The 18,692-nt window shown below is 27.5% G+C and overlaps 1 protein-coding gene across 1 annotated transcript; it reads right to left on the reverse strand.

The window, feature by feature from the left end:
* Window positions 1-712: 712 nt before the first annotated feature.
* On the reverse strand, window positions 713-18,692 carry LOC132935801 (spermidine synthase-like). Its single transcript, XM_061002420.1, has 10 exons — window positions 18,532-18,692; window positions 18,414-18,469; window positions 18,277-18,354; window positions 17,274-17,440; window positions 16,972-17,150; window positions 10,262-10,474; window positions 6,613-6,733; window positions 6,276-6,522; window positions 3,993-4,222; window positions 713-984 (listed from the first exon to the last, which is right to left on the reverse strand). The coding sequence occupies exons 5-10, from the start codon at window positions 16,995-16,997 to the stop codon at window positions 832-834; spliced, it is 990 nt and encodes a 329-aa protein (XP_060858403.1). The 5' UTR covers window positions 16,998-17,150; window positions 17,274-17,440; window positions 18,277-18,354; window positions 18,414-18,469; window positions 18,532-18,692; the 3' UTR covers window positions 713-831.

Raw genomic sequence — 18,692 nt, forward strand, 5'->3', positions numbered from 1 at the left:
GACCTTCCCGCAAGTTTAAGTCGGCCATTGGGAGCTATACGTACAGTGCAGCGTTTCATGTGGTTAAAAATAAGTACATTTGTTATAAAACATTTGTATTATTTACAAGAAAAAGGCAAAATGCCAATGCGGTCGTGGGACTCCTTCGTATGTCTACGCTAATATATTAGGCCGCCAGTCCGACCGTGTCTGCAAGGTTTAGAGTGCGTCTCACACGCATGACGCGTTGTCTCCGTCTTTCGCACAGACGCCATACCAAATTTTGTTCGCCAGTTTCAATAGTGTGGTGTTAGTTTTAGAGTGAACTGACCTGTTATCAAACTTTTAGGTAATAACATTATTTGTGTTCTCTCGTTGATTTTTTACGATATTTTAATTTTTAAGTGAATTATGAAAATGTTCAAACATTAATGTTTTACATACTAATGACTCACTTAAAAATTTAAATATCGTAAAAAACCAACGAGAGAATACAGATAATGTTGTTACTCAGAAGTTTGATAATAGGTCAATTCATTTTAATGTCAAAACTGACAGTCCCATATTGAAACTAGCGAATGACAATTTTCTATGTGTAAGACCAACACATGCGGGTTCAACATCATTAAGTATATGGGTATAATGTGCTTAGCTGTAATGTAATATCGTACAGAAGCAATTAACGACCAAAATAGATATTTTATTTAAATCATATATAATATTATAATCGTGTGTTACATTATATGATATAGGTATCGTATTATCGTATATTGAAATGAAAATTAATATGATCTTTATGTGATAGGTACTGATGATACACAAAAGACGCAAGTCGCATAGGTAATATTTTTATTACAAATTGTTTTCGTCGTCGTCGAGAGCGTCGATGACAAACGCCGGCAATGCAAACGCCGATTTGTGAATCTCGGTAGTGTAGTAACGAAGCTTCATATCCTTTCGCTGTTGGTTAGTCAATTGGTGCACCGGATTTAAAAAGTCTGTATTCTGTGAGACAAAAAAAAATCAAATTAAACACAATATTATACGTCATATTATATCGTACAAAAACACGAGACAAAATACGCCGAGTTGAGGACACGCATATGGTTAGTAAATCATTAATTTAAATAGAGTACCTATCTAATTATGTACAATAATAATTGTATAAATAATGCAAGTAGGTACAAAAAAAATTTTAAATACAGTAGATTTAAAAAAAAAAGGTGGGTAAGTAGATGTTGCTCTGCTGTACAGTAGGTTACAGGTAGGTCACTGTAATGGTGTTAAATTTGAATTTAATGATAAAATATCATTGTATAAGAAAAACGATTCTGAGCGAAAATGGTCTGTCAGCCTATGATATTACTAAGTATATTTGATGATATTATTGTGAATAAAGTAATTTATTTATAACCTATTTACGTGGAGCCTTGTTTTCAATTTTCAATCCTTAGCTATAAAAGTTGAACATTTTATACATTTTTAACTACAAAATAACTATCAAATTTGTTAAATTTTGTCGAAATTTGGTCTTTAAATGCTTATAAAAAAAAAATGAGTCCATGTATTTTTAATATTTTTCAACTGCTTTTATAACAATATATCAGGAGCCTTGCATTAAATGTTCACGCTTTTTTTCCAACAAATAAAATTTTAGTGAATTTCAAACGCCCATAAAAATTTAATTTGACTTTCTTGTACACCATTTTTTTTTTGATTAAGATAGACAAACTTATGGATAATCTTGTATTACATTATCAAATCTTGGATTTAAAAAAAAAATTTATATGAATTCTCCACTCAAAATAATTTGCTAAATTTTGAGATTTTTCCGTATTTTGTCAAGGTTTGAACTTTAAATGCTTATAAATAAAAACTGTGACTAAGGATTTTTAATGTTTTTCAAATATCATTGTAACAATATAGTAGGAGCCTCGTATAAAATTGTCAAGCTTTTTTACCCAACAAATAAAGTTTAATTGACATCCATAGAAAAAATACTAGTAAAATTTGATACTGAAAATGTTCCTAAACAGTTCAAAACAAATCAAAATATTTTTGAAATTTTATCGTGTATAGAAAATGCAAATATAAACAACCAGTGACCATTTCATACATCAACGGTTATTTGTTTTAGAGTTACACCAAAAACCAAGATCGATCTTGTCAAAAACCAATTTTGCGTAAAAATTCCAGCTTTGCTTAATTTTTTTTTGCGTTTGCAAACCTCTGGGAATTTAATATTTTTATCTCACCAAGCACCAATAAGTAAAAATAAAAATAAAAATGATAATAAGTCACACATCATTGTAAAATCAATACATTCATCGCTCAGCTCAGAATCTAGTGTATATATATCTTAATATGAATTTTAAAAATGAAATTTAATGCCGGTAATACGACATCACAGCGTAAACTACTATCTATCTATTAATACAATTAATCTCATCGTTTTATAGGCGATCGCTTTAGGAAAAACGTGCGCTAGGGGCAGTTAAAAACCATATTATACGACCATAATTTAAAAAAAAATTATGATTTGGTTGTTTTATTTAAAATAAAACGGAAGTGGAGAAAAAAATTATAAAATTATTAATTAAATTAAAATATTTCTCCAAAATTATAAAATCGAAAAAATATGCCCTATAAACAAAAAAAAATTCCCCGAAAAATGTTGAACATTATTCCGCTAACCTAAACATTAAATACTTTAGTGAGTAATAAGTTTTATTTTATAAAACTCCGAAATTTGATTTTTATACATTTAAATAGGTACCTACTCCGAATAATTTTCTGCTCCGGAATTTGAAATACAAAATATATGGTGTCATTCAAAAATTAAAAAAATGATAATGATAAAAATAGAAAATAAAATTTTTGTTTCATAAATGTTGTTTTGAAATAACATAAAAATAATATTTTCAAAAAAGTTAAATCTTTTTGAAATTATGAAAGTAGGTATAGTGTAGTTGCACAACACGCAATAATGCATCAGCGCCAAATGTTCTTATCAAGTTACATACATACATACATGTGTACATGCATCAATACATAAATACATAAATACAAGTTATAAACATATATAGACAATGGTAGTAAACATACAAAAAAAGTCGCGTCAGACCAGCGTTCCATGTTGGCCAGGTATAGGCTAGTTAGTGGTGTTTTCTCAGATTTTATATGAACATTCGGCGCCGTTCAACGCTGTGTTTGAATATAGGTATGCTATCGTACAACCATAGGAAGCAGAGCCGTAAGAAGCTCTTCTGACGCCTGAGGCAAGTTTGAGTGTAGGCGTCCAAAAAATTCTCATTAACTCTCATCTCATTTAATTCTTATAAAAAAATTATGACAATGTATTTTAAATATTTTCAACTGCCACTGTAACAATATATTATGAGCCTTGGATTACATTTTCAAGATTTTAGACCCAACGAATAACATTTTATAGACATTTATAGAAAATAAACTAAACAAAATGGCAACTGAAAATGTCTGTAAACAGCTCAAAACAAGTCAGTATATTTTAAAATTGTATGGTGTATAGAAAATTCTAATACAAACATTCAGTGAAAATGTCATGTATCATTACAATCATTTGTTTTAGAATTACACCGAAAACCGAAATCGAATTTGTCAAAAACCGATTTTGCATAAAAATTCAGTTTTTCTTTAATTTTTTTTCCCCGGCGCTTTTGAAAACTACTGGGAATTTTGACCACCCAAAGTACTGACTAGATTCATTTTCCCATCAAAAAATATACTGTTAAAGAAAATCTAAGCATTTTTACTATCCTAAAAGGTAACGACCGACACAAAAAACAACATGCACATCATTGTAAAATCAATACATTCATCGCATTAGAATTTAAAGTTTGTCTAGGTTTAGGGCCCACGATGCATTGGCGCCTGAGGCAAATGCTTCTATCGCCTCACCTTTACTACGCCCCTGATAGTAAGCACGGCAGTAAACATGGTGTTTCGATGACTTATTATTATTATAACAGGTGTACCTCGTCAAGACTGCCGAGTGCGAAACCGATCTGACCCGCCGGATAGGTGGAGACATAAGACGTCGCGTACGCCGCTTTGGCGAATACTCCTTTGCAATGGTTGTGCATTGCCGCCGCGTTTTTCAAATGTCCCCAAAAAGTATCGGCCTGCGAACAAACGATGCCACCGGGACGCAGTGCTCGTTTCATTAGTTCAAAGTAAGATTTTTGGAATAGTGAAGCAGCCGGACCTATTTGATTGAAAAAAAAACATGTGACAGCCATAAGTATGTAGGTACTTTTCGATTTACAAAAATTAGTTAAATGTTAATATAATACTGTAGTAATACGACGTAATATTTATTAGTATTATCTAAATAAATAATTAACGATTTGTATCACATAAACAAAATTATGGGCCCGTAAATATATTCCACCGATATAGTTCTCCAAAACTAGTTTAATGAGTGTTGATATGTTGTTATTGGTAAATAAATAGGCTAAGTCACAGTCAATATTATTAATAAGAGATGAGGTAAGACATTTGGCCGCCTCGAGTTATAACACGTAAATAATTTTAATAATATAATGGTATTGACATTTTACATTTTAAATAAATATTAAATAGTGACTGAAATATCAAAACATAAATAATTATGTAAATATATTTGTATTGTACCTAAATGTATCATATTTTTATATAGTTTTCTTATATTATTTAAAAAATTAATTTGACTGATAAAACTGTATCGCAGGTAATATAATATTTAATAATATTTTAAAATTTATATTTTGGTATAAATATAAAAATTATTCTAACATTTTAAGTTTTATAAAAAGAAATTTTAAATGAAAAAAAGCGTTTTAAATTTAGTAGATAATTTAAGATACCGGAGGACCAAACTTCCTATCTCAATAACAAACAACGACGAAACGTCCGCTATTCATTGTTATCATAATATAACATTATAATATAGGTAGTACGTATACATAATAATAATAATAATAATAATAATATGTACGTAGGTACCTAATTACAAATAATTATAATATTAATATACTTTTTTTTTAAATAATTTGAAAATTGTAAATTAATTAAGTCTATTTATGGAGTCAATCGTCTTTGTCTTTGATCGACTCATCTTGAGAAATATAAACAAAATGGTTTTTTTAAATGTAAGTACCTATTCAATAAAAGGTTTTAAATAAAATTCAATATAACAATAGGTCGGTGAAATCTGTAGGCCACCTGTGTTTCGATATACCAATATATAGTTACATTCGGTAGAGCTTACATTATAAGAAATCGGTAAAATGTATGATCATATTAAATCAGTTACGTGAAATCTTATGAGTCATGACTTTATGTGCATTGCAGATGTGTGTCTACTGTCTATTATTACTATAGGGACCTGCGGGGGCGATTGTAAACTATCCCGATTTTAATGACCTGTAAACTCTCTAGATGGTAAATTCTCCGGGTGTACTCCAATAGTAATTTACTACCTAACAGGAACATGTAATCTCCGCGGGGGCCGCTCCAGTACCACCTGTCGGGTAAATGTAATCTCTCACAGGTCTACTTCGATAGGTAAGTATTGCTAATTTTCATTCAAAAAAAGTAAATTATTGAGTAATAAAAATCAATGCATTTAGCTGCTATGGGTTATAATTATAGTCATAATACAAATAAAATAAATCAAATAGGTATACATTTAAGTGTAATTAAAAAAAAAGTAAATTGTATAATAATAAAAATCAATGTTTTAGCTGCTGTGAGCTAAAGTATACAGTATACTTAATACTAAGCATTTCAATTTCATTTTTATGGTAGTACGAACAGACAAATTTCAAAAACTTAAGATAGGTATTTATTTATTGGTATTTATAGTCTATTATTTTTTGTGATATTTTTAATATTATAGTTTTACTTTTTTTATTTGGTTTATTGTAATTTTTAATTTTTATGTACACTTAAGTTTGAAAATCTGTTAGAGCATTAATTATTAACATAAATATAGATGGATGAGTAGGTACTGGATAAATAGCCAACTCACAGTGTAGCAATAATATTTAAAACGACTCTGGAGAGTTTACTCATTTCCTTCAGGTAAACATCATGTTGACCCGGGAGAATTCACATATTTTGTTCAGGTAAACATAATATTGACCCAGTAGAGCGTACCATCGTGAGAGTTAACTAGTTTTAAAAATCGGGAGACCTTACCATACAATCGGGAGAGTTTACCACCGTCCCCTGCCAATTAATAAACGAAGGTCGATCGATGCTAGTTTAAAGTATACCTATGGGATCAGAAGAATCGGTTATGATGACGTCGTAGTATTGAAAGTGTTCTTCCATGAATTTGAAACCGTCAGCTACGTGCAGGTTGACTTTAGGGCTGTCGAATCCTTGAGCCATGAACGGTAAATATTTCTTCGACAATTCGATTACGCGTTCATCAATTTCCACTTGGTCAATGATTTCGACCAATGGGTATTTGGCTACTTCCCTGGCTACCCCTCCATCACCACCACCAACGATGAGCACCTGTTAATTAAAATCAATTAAGGTTAGGACAATCGACAAATAGATGGTATGTAAATGTATACATAATAAATTTATTGTAACGATACCAACCCTTTGCGGTTTTGGGTGACTGAAGAGTGGCAAAAAGGAAATCATTTCTTGATAAGAATACTCATCAAATTCCGTGCACTGAATCATTCCATCGAGTACCAATACGACGCCGTGTGATTTGCTATTGACGAATCAATTATTTTAATTAGTATTAAGAAACAAAATCATGGTAAGTACCGTTATATATTTTAATATTATGTAGATATTATATTACAATCTATGGATGATAATATATACAGATTATATACATAATGCTAAAACATATTTCAACCATTTATATGATTATATTCTATTTTAATATTATTGTTGTGTCATAATATTACATAAATAAAAGCAATTTAAAAAAAATCTGGTAGTATAGCGGATATATTTAGGTACATAATATGACTAATTTTGAATGAACTATATTATGTACGAAGTCGATAATTGTGTGTGAAATGTACCTCAATAATTATAACAGTCCTACTACCTACTACTTTGTTCCTTGTACTTTGTACCTAAGAGGCCATCAAAATCATTTTATATGTATATTGGGTTAATATGGCCATCTGGCTAATCTTTTTGATTCGGTAAATCATTATAAGTCAATAACATAATTAAAACATGTTTTATTTATACTTTCATTTTTATTGTTTTAGCGCAAGATAGGTTTTTTTAGTGCACATAAGTCCTAAATTAATGAGACATAGGTACAAAAATATTTTAACATGATCTAAATATTAGGCGGGCAAATAGGTATTACAAGCCCGGACTTGTTACTTTTGTCAAAAACAATTCATTCCATTTGGGACTTGTAAAGTTTAAGATAATATTGAATTTGTTACCCTATTTATAAAAAAATTAATAGGTCCGGATGTATTATTTTTTCTAAAAACCATTTTAAATTGACATTTTTAATCACCCATTTACGATACATCATAATATTATTATCATTTGTGTGACAATTGTGTCATGTTGTGTTGTAGTTATATCTACAGTCTTGCGAGTTTCTTATTTTATTTTAATTGATTGATAAAATTAATATTCAATACAATTAGTAAACATTTCAACTTTCGTTTGGTACCTTATAGTATTATCATTTTTTTTTTTAATAAACATTTTTTATTAGTAAAATGAATATTGTTATATGAGTTTTTATTTGTACATATTTTAAATTTTTATTTGCCAACAATATTAAGTTTTTGTTTTATATTTTGATAAGTAAATTATACTTTTTCTTTAATTTTTAATTTGTATTTGTTATTATTACATAATATGTACTGAAGAATTGATAATATAAAATAATTTTCATTTTAGCGTGAAAAACGCTACATTCTTATATTTCACATTGAATAAACAATTACAATATTTTTTCTTTTTTTAACCTTTTTACAAGAATTATAATATGTTATAAATATTATATTTTAATTTTAAATTAAGAGTTTGTATTAAATTAATAACTTTTACTATGTCCATAAAAATCTTGTATGTCCACAGAAAAAATATATTATAGTTACCACTTATAACAAGTCACATTTAAAAAAAAAACAATTTTAAGACCTAAAAGTAATAATTTATGTAATCTACAGAATACCTACTTTACACAAATAAATAAATTGCAACACCGAAAAACAAAATTTTACAACACAAATTATTTGGCATTGAATAATTTAAAATCTTAAAAATCCTCTCTTGTAAAATTTAGTGTTTGTGACGTACAACTGTTGGCCTCTTACCCATCGATATATTATAGGTATATAGGCATATAGCGATATAATATATATTATTTTAACGTCTTTAGTAATCCCTACTAATATTATTATAAATGTCAAAGTAACTCTGTCTGTATATAACGCTTTCAACCCTAAAACAATGAACTGAATTTGGTGAAATTTGGTGAAATTTGGCACAGAGATAGATTAGACTTAAATGAAAGTCATGTAGGCATCCTATGACTATATTATGACGCAAAAAAATGCTTGAAGGGCAGTTTTTTAGAACACACATTTGGAACTGTCAATTTTAATTGACATGTCCATTTGTAAAACGGAGAAGACAAATATTATAACATTATAACTTTTATCCAAAGATTTGTAAATATAATGTGTAAAAATAGACTATGTTTAATATAAATATATACTTAAAATCTTATATAAATAATATATATCATAAAGGTACAATGTACAAGGTACTGCAATAGTTATTTACATTTCACAATCAAAGATCGACTGCGTATAGTTTATTAAAAATGACCTACCTAATATCATTGAGTATATAATATTATATTGTATAAATAAAATTACAATATATATTCAATGCTAACATGTAAATATATATAGTGCCCACTTACAAGTTGAAAATCATCATTTTTTAACTGCTTTTATTTATGAAATATGATAACACAACATATAATTATCATAGAAATTGTTGACAAATTTTTTGGCATTATCTATTATCAGTTAATAGATATAATATAATCGCTGGAAATTAAAATTAATAAAGTACGTATATGTATACTATTGGTTATTATATATATATATTGAAATATATGTCGCTTTTCAATATATTTTATAATAGAATCCATTTAATTGGGATTTGAGACAGTCCCTAACAAATGTATTGTATATAAATGTATTTGGTTAATCGGGACAGTTAGATAATAGGGAAAAACTGATCACCGCTCAGTGCGTCAATCAATTGAACGGATTTTACTATGTATACAGGGTGTAACAGGAAGACCTGAAAAAATAAAAATAAAATTATGCTGCTTAAACGTATGACAACACTTGTGAAATGTATAAAATTAATAAAAAATTTAAGAAATATACTCATGTCAGGAAATTCCCAAAAGTAATATTTTGTAAAAAGTTATTACATTCTAAATTAATTTAGTAAAGCACTCAAAAAAATATTGATATTTTAAAAAAATTCTAAAAAATAAACTACTTGACTAAGATAAATTTCCTTGCCATCAAAATTGTTCTTATAATCACATTTACAAATTGGTTATTTTGAATTTTATTTTCACTACTAAAAAACCAAAATAATATTGTACTTATAACGAAGACGACTATCAATTATACGAAAAAAAATATTTAAAAATATTGATTAGAACAAAAGTTATTTCATCTATCAGGTCTTCTTGTTAGACCCTGTATATACATTTAATGAAATAGGTAATCATACAATTTTAAGAGCCGAAGTACGGCGTCTTCCTAAGAGGACGCTACACTCGCATGTGTTGTCTTTGTCTTACAAATGCACAACAAAACAAAAACTGTTTTGGGCGGGAAATAACCGAGAAGGCTACAATCATAATTAAGAAACAAGATTTTCACCACATAAAAAGAGAACTTTGGCTGTGCAACGTTGTTTTCATTTTTTTTATATAATTTATATAAACAAAGTTTTTCAATTTTGAAAAACACAAACAATAATGGTTTTTGAAACAGCAAGAACTTTTTCAATATAAGTGATATCAGAGAAATAAAAACAACGTTGCAGAGCCAAAGTTCTCTTTTTTATGTGATGAAAATCTCATTTCTTAGTTATGACTGTAGCCTTCTCGGTTCTTTCCCGCGCAAACCAGTTTTTGCTATGTTGTGCATATGTAAGACGGAGACAACACATGCGGGTGCAGCGTCCTCCTAATAGGCGTGTAAAAACTTACGTTTTCAATACTAATATCTCCTGGAATTTGGACTGTTCCTTGTGCAGGACTTGTTCGACTTCCATAGAAAAACTTCTGCCCGGCAACAGGTCCGTGAGCTCGCTGAACCATCCTGTCTTCAACTTGTCCATATTTAAGTAATAAATACCTCCAACGTTGACGACGATGACGACTATATTGTTAGCTGAGGAGAAGCGAGCGTCGGACGTCTGACTGTGTGAAGTGTACAGACTATAAAATGCGGTTTAGTAATACAGTCGGCCGGCAGTCATCGGCTGCCCGACACACCTCCCCCTTCCCTCGACATGTGTCTACAAATTATTATATACACCTGTTTATCTCCGGTGACCATCGATATAAACGACTAACCTGCGTACAAAACACTAAGGAGGCATTGGTTGGTATGCGTGCAGCATATTATTATATAGCTAATAGGTATATATTTTGTACCAGGGGTGTCCAAAGTGTGGCCAGCTCCTTTACATTTTTCCTAAGCCATTTATCATCCATTTCAGTGACCCACTTGTAACCTACTCTACAGCAGAGCAACACCCACTTGTCCACCTTTTAATTTATTATATAATATGTTATATATTATAACCCATATTTTAACGTTTTTAAGTAGGTAGGTATATATTATTAAGTGTTAAATAGTATCTTTTGTATTGCTATAACTCCCATGCCCTTGTTATAATAATGTATTAAATGTAATGCCTGAATAGTATTTAGTATTCTACTGGTTCATTTATGAACTCAATCTAAACTTTGTAATTTTAATTGATAATAATTAGTAATTACAACTGATTTCTCAAACAACCCAATTTAATAATTTATGTTTATTTTTTTTACGTACTAATGTGGACAATTATAATGAAATATGAAAAGAATATAGTAATTGGTAGACTACAAGAGTAAAGAAAATCTATACCTGGCTTGAGCAGGCCATTTTATGTAAACTGTCCATCTCTAGTATATTTAAAAATTAGTGTTTATCTAAATTTCACTTATTTTTACTATTACATTTTTTTCAGGGAGAAATAGATAAGTTTATGTTGCCTTATTCAAATAGAACTGATCGAAAATATCCTGATAGAACAATAACTGAAGATTGAATATAAACTACAAAAATTAATTTTTATTTAATGCCTCCGATCAAAATATTGCAGTTGTTTTTTGACATTTATGATTATTATAGTATGATCAATTAAAGATGTATAACTATAAAGTAAATATTTGCTTTGAAAATTGAAAACTAGAGTAAAGACCATCTTATTGGTGGCCAAATGTAGTTATATTCTATATGGCAATCTTGCATTATAGTTTATTTTACACTAACCAAATGCAGTATTTTCTGTTGTGATGTTGTTAATCTTAGTGAGCAATATTAGAAAATTAAAATATATATATATATATATTTATGGACATTGGTAGGGAGGCGAAACACATTGTTGTTAAATTGAATAACCTTAATTGGTTATATATCAAACCTGTCTAGTTACAAAAAAAGTAAAATCATTATATTACCCTCCTTTTATTTGCAAACGTAACTTTTAAGTTCAAAATAAATATATACAAGGAATAGATATTCTAAACAATACAACTGATTATGTATTAGAAAGCCATTTAGATTTTTTAACCTTTCCTTGTCAGGATGAAACACATAAATTAACATATAACAGAGAACTAAAATAAAATAGTGCCAAAAAGAAAAAGTTATAAAAGTTTCAAAAAACATAATATTATACAATTATTCATACATTATTAATACATTATTAATACCATAATATTAATAAATTAAAAATCTTTACTCCTGGCGGCTGGTTGTAACTTATAACCACTATAACTAGTTTATTGTAACTTGTATTTATTTTTTAAATTATATTTAAACAACAACAACCAATTAAATAAATAGTGTTTTTTTTTTTATATATATTTACTCAATCAATTCCATGTATTGTTTTACTATGGTATCTTTTTCCCTTATGATTGAACATAAGTGTTCTATTATTTTGTTGCATTTTAAAATAAATATATACATTTCTAACATTCAAAACAATTGTATCCTATACCGCTTTTTAACTATTGTATTTATGTATAATTTCTAAAATGTTATACCATTTAAAAATATTAATTAGTAACTGTAACACCATTTATTAAAAAAAACTAGTAGTAATTACGCATATAATATAGTAAATACAATTATAAAATATTTAAATCAAGATGGGTGAATACTATATTCACCACAACCATCATTTATAAATTCTATTTTAAGCCTTATTCTATGATAATGGGTATAAAATATTGTATTATGTAATATTTTCTTACAAATAAGTCAAAAATACCTAATATAAATTAATAATTTAATATGTTATTTAATTTTATTTATTGAATATTTATATGAAAATAGCACGCATTAGGTACATTGAACGACATTGTTCGTAACTTCAGTGATTCACCCCTTTTCACTAATTTATTTATTTATTTATGTTTTGACGGGCTACACACTTTTTATAAGATTTTAATAACTATTGTAATATTAATAACGTATGTTTAAAAGACAAGTAGGTATATAAACTTATAATTTATCTTATCACAATCACAATAAATGATATTATAATAAATTTATTAATTCTAAAGCCTTAAATCTAAATATGTTACGAGAAAGAACAAAAAAAACGAATTCGGTTAATATCTTATTGGGCAAAACTAAAGCTCTTGAAAACTATGTATTATTTCCATTGCTATTATACTTAAGAATCTAAGTTACTTGTGTTTTTACATGGGATCTCGAAACGATAGTAGGTCAGGACAGTCGATGAGGTTGATTAAAATATCTTAAACTAACATATTTTCTGCTATTTGATGTCTTGTATTCAGTGAGTCTAAACTCAAGGAGTTTTCAACAACATTAATGGTATCTTTGGTGATATGTATATAAGTGATATATTTTGCATTTTTTTTTTTTTGGTATATTCTAGACGATGCTCTCTTGGCCACAAATGTGTTTCATTAACAAGTGAATATTAACAACTAATTTTTATTTTTCATTTTTTTTTTTGCATTTTTTGGTGTTTATTACTTTTTAAGTCATTTTTTGACATTTTTAAGTTAATTTTCCCACATTTTTAGTCATTTTTACTGATTTCACACTAGTTCACTTCTTATTGTTTTTTGTCAACCACCAATTACCACAAACTAAAATTATTACTTATCCGATTTATCTCACCGATTACAGTCGTGCTGCGACGTCGTCGTGTTGTTGTTGTGTTAAAGTGAATAATATTGTACCTATATTTTATTATTTTTTCGTCATATTTTGAGTAATTTGTAAGTCTTGTTAAATATGTATAGAATTTTTAGTAAAATAGAGTAAAATATTTAAAAAAAATGTATTTTTATTAATTTAAAACAAATATTTGTAACTTTTTTAGGATATTTTTTATCATATTTGCATTTTTTTTAGGTAATTTTTTAATGTTTTAAGGTCATCAACTTCCGAGCATTAGATATAAGAAATTATTTTGAAAAATATATACTGGACATTATCAAGTTTATCAAGTATATTTTGAGTAATTACAAGACTAAATAAGTGAAGCAAATTCAAGGTTAGATCTTATACTATTGACATATTAGGGTTTTTAAACAAATAAGATTTTTGAATTCTTATGTATTTCTATTTATAGAACCAAGCATTTTAAAACATTTATTTATAATTTTGTTATAATTTAGTTTAAACAATGAATCATTCTCAAAGTAGATACCCAAATCTTTGATAGGATTTATTCTATCCAGATAATGGTTATTAATTTGATATTGAAATATAATTAGATTTTTATTACATGCATAATTACGTTGTATAAATAAATCCAAATTATTATATAGTAAGAAAATGTGAGACCAAAAAACTAACTATGTAAGTCACTAACTTACAATAATGCATTATAGCTCCCAGTTATATCTCTTGAAAAGGAGTTATCATCATCTCATCTTCTTCTTTTTTTGCGTTGGAAAAAAGTGGGCGACATGAGTACTTGTGTTTGGAGCAATTTCTGGACACATGGACACATTCACCATTACTCATATAATTACCAGTTTGCAGTTCAGTTACAATGTTATCAAATGAGGTATCGGCGGAATTCATGTTTCCAGTGTTGGTATAAAAATGAAACAATAATATGCAAATTATTTTATTGAACTAATAAAATTCAATTATACAAATTTGGAGTTTAAAAATAAATATAAAAATTATATGACAAATCATTGGTAATTTATAAATCAAAAGTATCTTTAAAAGAAAGATTTTTTTTTAATCAGTCTTTTTTTAGTTGTTTTATTATTTGAACTCATTGACCCTGAACCCAGGCCTTTGATTTTTTGGAAAGCACAATGTAATTTATTTCTATAAATATACAAATTTTTATGTTTTTTTTTGTGGTCACAAATATAACACAATAGTCAATAGAATAATGTCTTAGTACCTAAGTAAAGGTTAATATAAGATTGCTTGAATATCTACTTAAACCATTGCCGCATAGACATAATATTATACTCAGTACACTAAGTTACATAACACAAAAACTACTCGTTCAAATTTTGATTTATATAAATCAGTACCCAAAAGAAATATCTACTGAATAATATTTAAAGTGAAAAAGGGTGTTCTAATTTGAAAAATAGAAGTTTGTATTGTCACATGTGGTACAACAAATCTGAATTATTTAATTATAAAAATATGGTCAAGTGTAATTAAAAATTCCAAAAAATCATAATTTAAATTTAATAGGTATGAATAGTTTAAGCATACAAATATGGTGGGGATGCTTAAAAAATCATCCTATACCTATATTTTTAAAAAAAGAAAAAAAGTTAGATGTAATAAAATATAATATAGGGTAGATAAGTTATGATAAATAATTAATAGGTATATTTTTTTAACCACACTTTTAGGTTAATTAATAAATAATAATAAAAAAATTATAAATAGTACTTGTTAGGTATATTTGCTTACTTTCTTTTTTGAATGACTAGTTGCATATAGTTTAATACTTCTGCATATGAATATATTTTTAATTTACTTCTTTTTGATGCTTCAGAACCACTTGCCTCAGTTTCATTCATTTATCTAGGATAGTTGTCTCGTATATTTTTCCATTTTTTCTTTATATCCTCAGCCAATAATAAGATTATATCAGTGTAATTTATATTATAATTATTATGTTTCTGATTTTGGTCGGTTAGTCTTAATTTTGTGGCACTAAAACAAGAATTTTCTTTGGGTAGGATCACAGTTAGTAACCGGTAACATTATGAATGATGATGAATATCCAGAAATTCCTTTAATCATAAGTACTCCTGCCACCCAGTATTTTCCACCTCAAAAAAAGATGATGATCACTCCTTTTCAAAAGACATTACTGGAAGTTATAATGAACCCACTTCACAGACCTATTCAAATAGAAGATCCCGACAAAACATTTTAATGTCCTTTTTAACAGAAACTAAAAATTTCAATGCAGAGCAAATCAGAAATTAAATTTAAATTTCATCTGTGTGTTAGGGATATCTCACAGTACAGTCCAAATATATCAAACTACTATAGGCCTTTAAATTATCAACATACCCCACAACCAGAAAGATCAATATCAATACCATCACCAATAAACTATACACAACCTATTTATCACACTCCTATTCTCCAATTTAAAATCCAAAAGTAATAATTTTACTCAGTCGACAGATCAAACACCACCACAGACTCAAGTATATTCTCCATTTCAAGATCCGTTCAATTAACTATATTGCTAACAAATGTTTTTTTTATTATTTATACTTTGTTCAAAGTATTATTTTATTTAATAAATGTTATCAATTTTTCTTGCTCTAATTTAGTTATTAAATTTGACAAAAGGTTATAAGTTATTTTATTTTGTAGTTTAATTTATTACATAAACAAGTTTTACTATCAAAAAGGCTATTAATCACATACATATAATTATGTTTTATTTTAAAATTATAAAATTGTTTAAACATAGTAGGTATGATTTTTGGATTTTAATTAATTGAGTTTTGACTAGGTAACAAACCAATCAGTTATTTTAAATTTAACTAAGTTATTAAAATCACTTGATATTTTAAAATGACTTTAAATTTACAATATAAGTTGTTTCTTTTTTTAATCAAGTTGATATATTACCTTAATGTAATTGTTAGTCGTGGTTCAGCGCTAATAGAATTATGGAATACCAATAATTCCAAATATATGCACACTCTATAATAAATAAAATAAAAGTAAAATACAAGTACATTCAAAAAGGATTTTCAGAAAAACAAATACCTAAAGAAAATAAAATAAAATCTGAACTATTATTATTACTTATTTATTCAAAATACGTTTAAATCTTAAATGAATAAATTATGAGCATCTATACTCTATAGCCATTGTGAAATTTTAAATTGATCGTTAAATTGTATTAATAATAATTATACAAAAGTGATATTACAAAACTGATCCCTAAATGTTGGTTTTTTGAATCTATACAGTATACATTATATTATTAAGTTACAATAATTTATAATAAACCAGAAATAAGAACCTATTAGATTGACTAAAATTATTTCAATACCTACACAATAACTTTAAAAAAAGTTACTACCCAGCAAATAAGCCAAATAAAACATGATAACTTGTATAATTAGTCAACAATACTTACACAGGGAGTGATCCTTTTCCTTTCATTTCTTATGGTTTAACATCGTTCCTTGATTCAATAACATGGCACTTGTCACATCTTGACACATATTTTTAATCTTAAATTATTAACCTAGGTCTCGGCTTCTTTTTTTGTTGGTCTCACATTAGGAGGCAGTCTCTGGCAATTTATTTTGTAGACTTTGTTTTCAAAAATTCATTGATGTATGTGTAAAATGAAAACAACATTAATAATAATTGTTATTTTATTAATTACAACGGATAATATAATAATAAAAAAAATAAAGGTACTTATTAACTAACGTAATTAGTTCCGTGGTTTAATAAATATACATGGCACTTGGCACATCTCCATAAGTATTTTGAATTTGATCTTAGTTATGCAGCTTTTTTTTTATCACCTCACATTAGATAGTAGATCACACGTAGATATTTTTTGGTGAATTATTTTTGTAGACATTTTTTCCAAACTTCATTGATGAAGCGTAATATGAAATAAGTATAAAATATTAATAATAATTGTTATTTTATTAATTACATACAACACGTAATTTAATTTAAAATAAAATAAAAGTACCTATTACAACTAACATAATTAATTGTTCTTTTAAAAATACAGAATAATATATATGTACAATCATTAAACTAACACTTTAAGTGGACATGAATGTTGTATTGAGTAAAATACAGTGGTGGATACTGGATACACACTTTGGCCAAGTCAACAAATATGCCATATTGGATAGATTTTAAAACCGACTGCACCTCTAAGCCCCTCTTCTATACCCATCACATAAATTAAATTATATAATATCCATAATATTGGTACAATATTTTAATTAATATACTTTGGTTTGTTAAGTTATAAGTTGATGAAAAATTTAGTCTGTGACTCAGATTATCAATTAAATTTATTTGGCAGACTGTGTGTATTAAAGGTCTCTAACAATGGGCATTTTAACGACTCTGAGAACTCTGAATAATTCTGTATAATGTTCAGATTTTTATAAAAATATCAAAGACTTTTTTGCGCGCTGATTGAGTGTCTACAAATTCCAATGTATTTACTTTTTGAAACCTACATTTTTTTGCTTTAATGGCAGTTTGAGTATTTTCTCTATGTGCACGTTTACTACCTATCTTCGAATAATAACCTAAAATTGTAAATATGTCTTAATTTTTTTTTAAATCCGAACATGACGTTAGTTAGTATACAAATAACCTTAAAAAATACAGAATATAATATAATATAATGTAATTCTAAAAATCTATGAGTCTAATAATAATAAAAACTAACCCCACATACCTAGTACCTATCCGCATGCTTAAATTCTTCCATCGCAATCATACATAAATGGATATCGATGGCCATCATTATCAGGTCCTAAATTACTCAATTGCACATTTAATGACTCAGCTGGTATATCGAAAACAAAGTTTTACCTGAGAAGCTATTCCAATCTCGTCAGACCTGCGATATGCTGGAGCGTGAACATTGCCTATAGAATTAATGTAATTTTAAATATTAAATTAATTATCTTAAAAATATTTATATACTCACTACCACAGATTTTCCGATGTCTAGTAAGGACGTTATACTTGTCACTGAACGTAGAAGCACACATAGTGGACGGAAACCGAATCCCTTTGTACGTTTTCTCATGTCTCACCAAATTGCGTTTCGGGATGAAAGACGAAGGAAACTTAAGACATTTAAACATA

This window comes from Metopolophium dirhodum, chromosome 1 (assembly GCF_019925205.1).
Source record: "Metopolophium dirhodum isolate CAU chromosome 1, ASM1992520v1, whole genome shotgun sequence".
Classification (NCBI taxonomy): domain Eukaryota; kingdom Metazoa; phylum Arthropoda; class Insecta; order Hemiptera; family Aphididae; genus Metopolophium; species Metopolophium dirhodum.